The 3,544-nt window shown below is 37.6% G+C and overlaps 1 protein-coding gene across 2 annotated transcripts in view; it reads left to right on the top strand.

Moving 5' to 3' along the window:
- The window catches only part of LOC110111178 (probable isoaspartyl peptidase/L-asparaginase 3), a 25,218-nt gene that overhangs the window by 10,073 nt on the left and 11,601 nt on the right, over window positions 1–3,544 (top strand). Inside the window, exons 3-6 of one of the 2 annotated variants that reach the window (XM_020842937.2) lie at window positions 1,245–1,309; window positions 1,425–1,856; window positions 1,938–1,996; window positions 2,269–2,373. In XM_020842937.2, coding sequence (XP_020698596.2) covers window positions 1,245–1,309; window positions 1,425–1,856; window positions 1,938–1,996; window positions 2,269–2,373 — 661 coding nt within the window. Of the gene's footprint in view, window positions 1–1,244; window positions 1,310–1,413; window positions 1,857–1,937; window positions 1,997–2,268; window positions 2,374–3,544 lie in introns of both variants that reach the window. The other variant, XM_020842938.2, reaches the window with a different exon arrangement.

Raw genomic sequence — 3,544 nt, 5'->3', positions numbered from 1 at the left:
CCCCCCCCTAAAAAAATTTTTTTTTGTTTTAAGAGTAAAAAAAAAAAAAAATTATAGGAGAGAAAAATTTTTTTTGCCCCTCCTAAAAAATTATTTTTGCCCCCCCTAAAATTTTTTTTTGTCCTAACTTGCCCTAAAATATCTATATATTTCTTCACATTTAATTCTAATATTCTCTTTCATGATTTTTATGACAGTTTAATTACATCTTTTTTTAATTTTTCTTAATTTTTTTTTAAATTTTTTCGTAATATATAGATATATAATATTATTTTTGTGCTGTATTTGCCCCCCTCAAAATTGAAGCTGGTTCCGCCCCTGCTTCCATCTTGACTGAGGGATTCGTCTACTTGGGTAGGAGAAGTCACCAACTTAGCTAGAGAAAGTCACTCCCTTGGCTTGAAGAAATCGCTTCTTTGGCTAGAAAAATTTGCCAACTTAGCTGGAAGTAGTGAACCTGGCCGAGGAAAGTTGTCGACTTGGACAAGTTTCCTTGAATATAGCGAGTTCATCATAAGCTCAAATTTGGTGGACTTAGCTTGATCGAACTCTTGAGATATTTGCGCATCTGATGAATTCCTAGCATTCGAAGTTAATTGTCTGGAAAGATGATATGCAATTCGTAGCCTCATCACCTTCCCTGAAAAGTTATTATTAACATTTAAAACTTTACAATGGGCTATCTAATATTGAATATCTACATTAAGGTTGCTACCTTGATTCCTTATGACTATTAGAACTTTATCAAAGTTTGTCTTACAAGGTATATCTATACAAAATAGTGGGCCAGCATAGATTAGGGTATCAGGTTTGTGACTTTTGAGTTGCGCATAAACCTTGCCAAGGTTTTTCTCTAGAACAGTCATTGTTATATTGAATTTGAAAACCTTATTGTTTCCTAGCTAGAACAATCTATGATGGAATAATCTTATACTTTTTTATTTTAATTATGATTAAACCAATCTCCTTATTTGGATGCCCCGCCAACTTTTTATTTTACTATGCACTTTCGAGCTCATGCTGGTATTTTGTAGTTTATACTCGCTATTTCGTCTCAAAGTGGCTCTGTGTTCTTGAAATGTTGGGTATTTGAAGTAGTATATTTTGCAGTTTGCTTAAAGCCTCCCATCTTTTACTGCCATGCCTGTCTAAAGCACTATAATATAATGCTATACCTTATTTATGAGACGATTTTTGTTTATTTTCCTGTGACTATTTAGTATTTCTTTTATACTTCTATTTAGTTGGACCTGGTGGAAGTCCTGATGAAAATGGAGAAACTACATTAGATGCTCTTGTTATGAATGGGGTAACTTGATGGCCTTCTTAATTATTTGAGTACTTGGAAGAAAGAAATGAAAGTTGCTTGTTTTCACATACATCAAAGATGTTGATCATCACTTGTTTGCTAAGGATACCTGTAGTCAACAATGGAGGTCGGAGCTGTGGCTGCTATGAGATTTGTCAAGGATGGCATAAAAGCTGCTAAATTAGTTATGGAGCACACAGAGCATACTTTGATTGTTGGAGAGAAGGCCTCAATTTTTGCGATTTCTATGGGTCTACTTGGGCCTTCAAATTTGAGCTCACCTGAGTCTCTTGAGAAGTGGATTAGGTGGAAGAGGAACTCTTGCCAACCAAACTTTCGAAAAAATGTCATTCCTACGAATAGCTGTGGCCCTTACTCTTTCAGCGATGCTGCTTCAACTTCAGCTGCGAAGTCCCTTGCATCCCCTGCAGAAGGTGACTTAGGGAAAGATTGGCCTGAAGACAACAAGTTTGTAGCCTCTAAAGCAAATTCTATCCCTGTCAGCAATCATTACCATGACACGATATCCATGGCTGTGATAGATAAAGTATGTATTCACTAGATCTGAACAAGTGCCCTGTTTGACAAAGTTGTTATCTGTCTTCATGCCTTTCTTGGTTATGTTCAGGCTGGAAGAATAGCAGTTGGAACATCAACTAATGGCGCTACATTCAAAATTCCTGGCAGGTAAATTCCCTTCCGGTTTTGTAACCATTGTGTGAGAATTTGCATCTGCTGCCAGGTAATTCAATAATGGCACTATATTGAGGAGACCTTAAACTCTGCTTCATTAAGACTTTTAGAATTGTTTTGAAAGTGCATACGCACAATTTGCTCTTTTATTTTACAACAAAAAGATTTAACATGTTTGCAAATTTGAATGTGTTTTGGGACGTAATGTCTGCCTGAATGTGCTTATTCAGTAAACTGGTAAAGTAATGGAAGGTTTTTGCATTTAGGGTGGGTGATGGACCGATTGCAGGATCTTCTGCATATGCTGATGACGAAGTGGGTGCCTGTGGTGCAACTGGAGATGGTGACATTATGATGCGCTTTCTTCCATGGTAGTACTCTAATCCTATTCTTTTACCGGCTGTGAAGTCACACCCTTCTAGTTTCTCACTCCAGAATTTTGGTTACTCTTAAGAAGTTCATTAGCTTATAGATGTAGTATAAGGTATGCATCAAAAGAACTTTAAATTATTTAAGCTAATTTTGATTATTTATATGATTTTTTTGTGTTTAATTGTTTGTTAAAATGTGTCTCAACATTAATTTTGTGAGATTTTCTAGAACACTTCTATTAGATCAAATAAAAGATCTGGTGGAGCATGCCAACACATTGATCCTTGTGAAACATTAATTAACTTGAGATTTGTAACTTTGTTTTTCAGATATATTCTTGCGACTGCACATATGGAGGTCTTTCTCAATCCATGTCTGAGGCTTACATGACATTATCGTCTCAGATTATGATTTAGTGTAATATTTAAGTGTAGACTTGAAAAATGCTTATGAGCTCAAGTGATCCTGTCTGGATCCTCTTCTAGGAGCTTCAGGTTAGATTCAGGGAAACGTCAGTTTAGAAGATATATTAGGGTTTGCCTCTCAGAGATTTCCCCTGGTCAGTTAAATGGGACTAACCGAGATTTATTTAAGAGATCTTGGGTTGAGGTTTCCTACGAGTGCAAACTCAGATAAGTAATTACATTAAAAGCCTAATGCATGAGAGCGCTCTTGCTAAGAACATCATGTGCACTTTAGATTGTGATTAGTAGTTAAGTTTATAGGTGGGGGAATTGATGGGGATAAATGGTCAACTAGATGAAGAGATCTGATGATGTCATCTTCTTGGTCAACCTGGTAGACTAGATTTGATGATTGAAGACTTAAGGCCATGTCATTCAAAGAGTCTTATTAACAACCATGTAGAATCTCATGTTAGATATCTCAACTAGACCAGGTGAAGGTTTGCTGAAGGTTATGTCCTCACTTGATCAGGTATGGAGTTTTCTAGATGGAAAAGGGCTGACATACCAAGATGACTTATAACATAACCATTGGAGGTAGGGGTGTCAATTCGGGTCAACCCGCCGGGTTCGGGTCGAACCCGACCCGACCCGTATTTAAACGGGTCAACCCGAACCCGACCCGTTTTTACAAACGGGTCGGACATTTCAACCCGGACCCGACCCGGCCGGGTTGCCGGGTTGACCCGACCCAACCCGCGACCCG

This window comes from Dendrobium catenatum, unplaced genomic scaffold (assembly GCF_001605985.2).
Source record: "Dendrobium catenatum unplaced genomic scaffold, ASM160598v2 fragScaff_scaffold_1557, whole genome shotgun sequence".
Taxonomy (NCBI): Eukaryota; Viridiplantae; Streptophyta; class Magnoliopsida; order Asparagales; family Orchidaceae; genus Dendrobium; species Dendrobium catenatum.
Note: the sequence above shows the minus strand (reverse complement) of the source record. Positions and strands in the feature narration are given on the sequence as shown.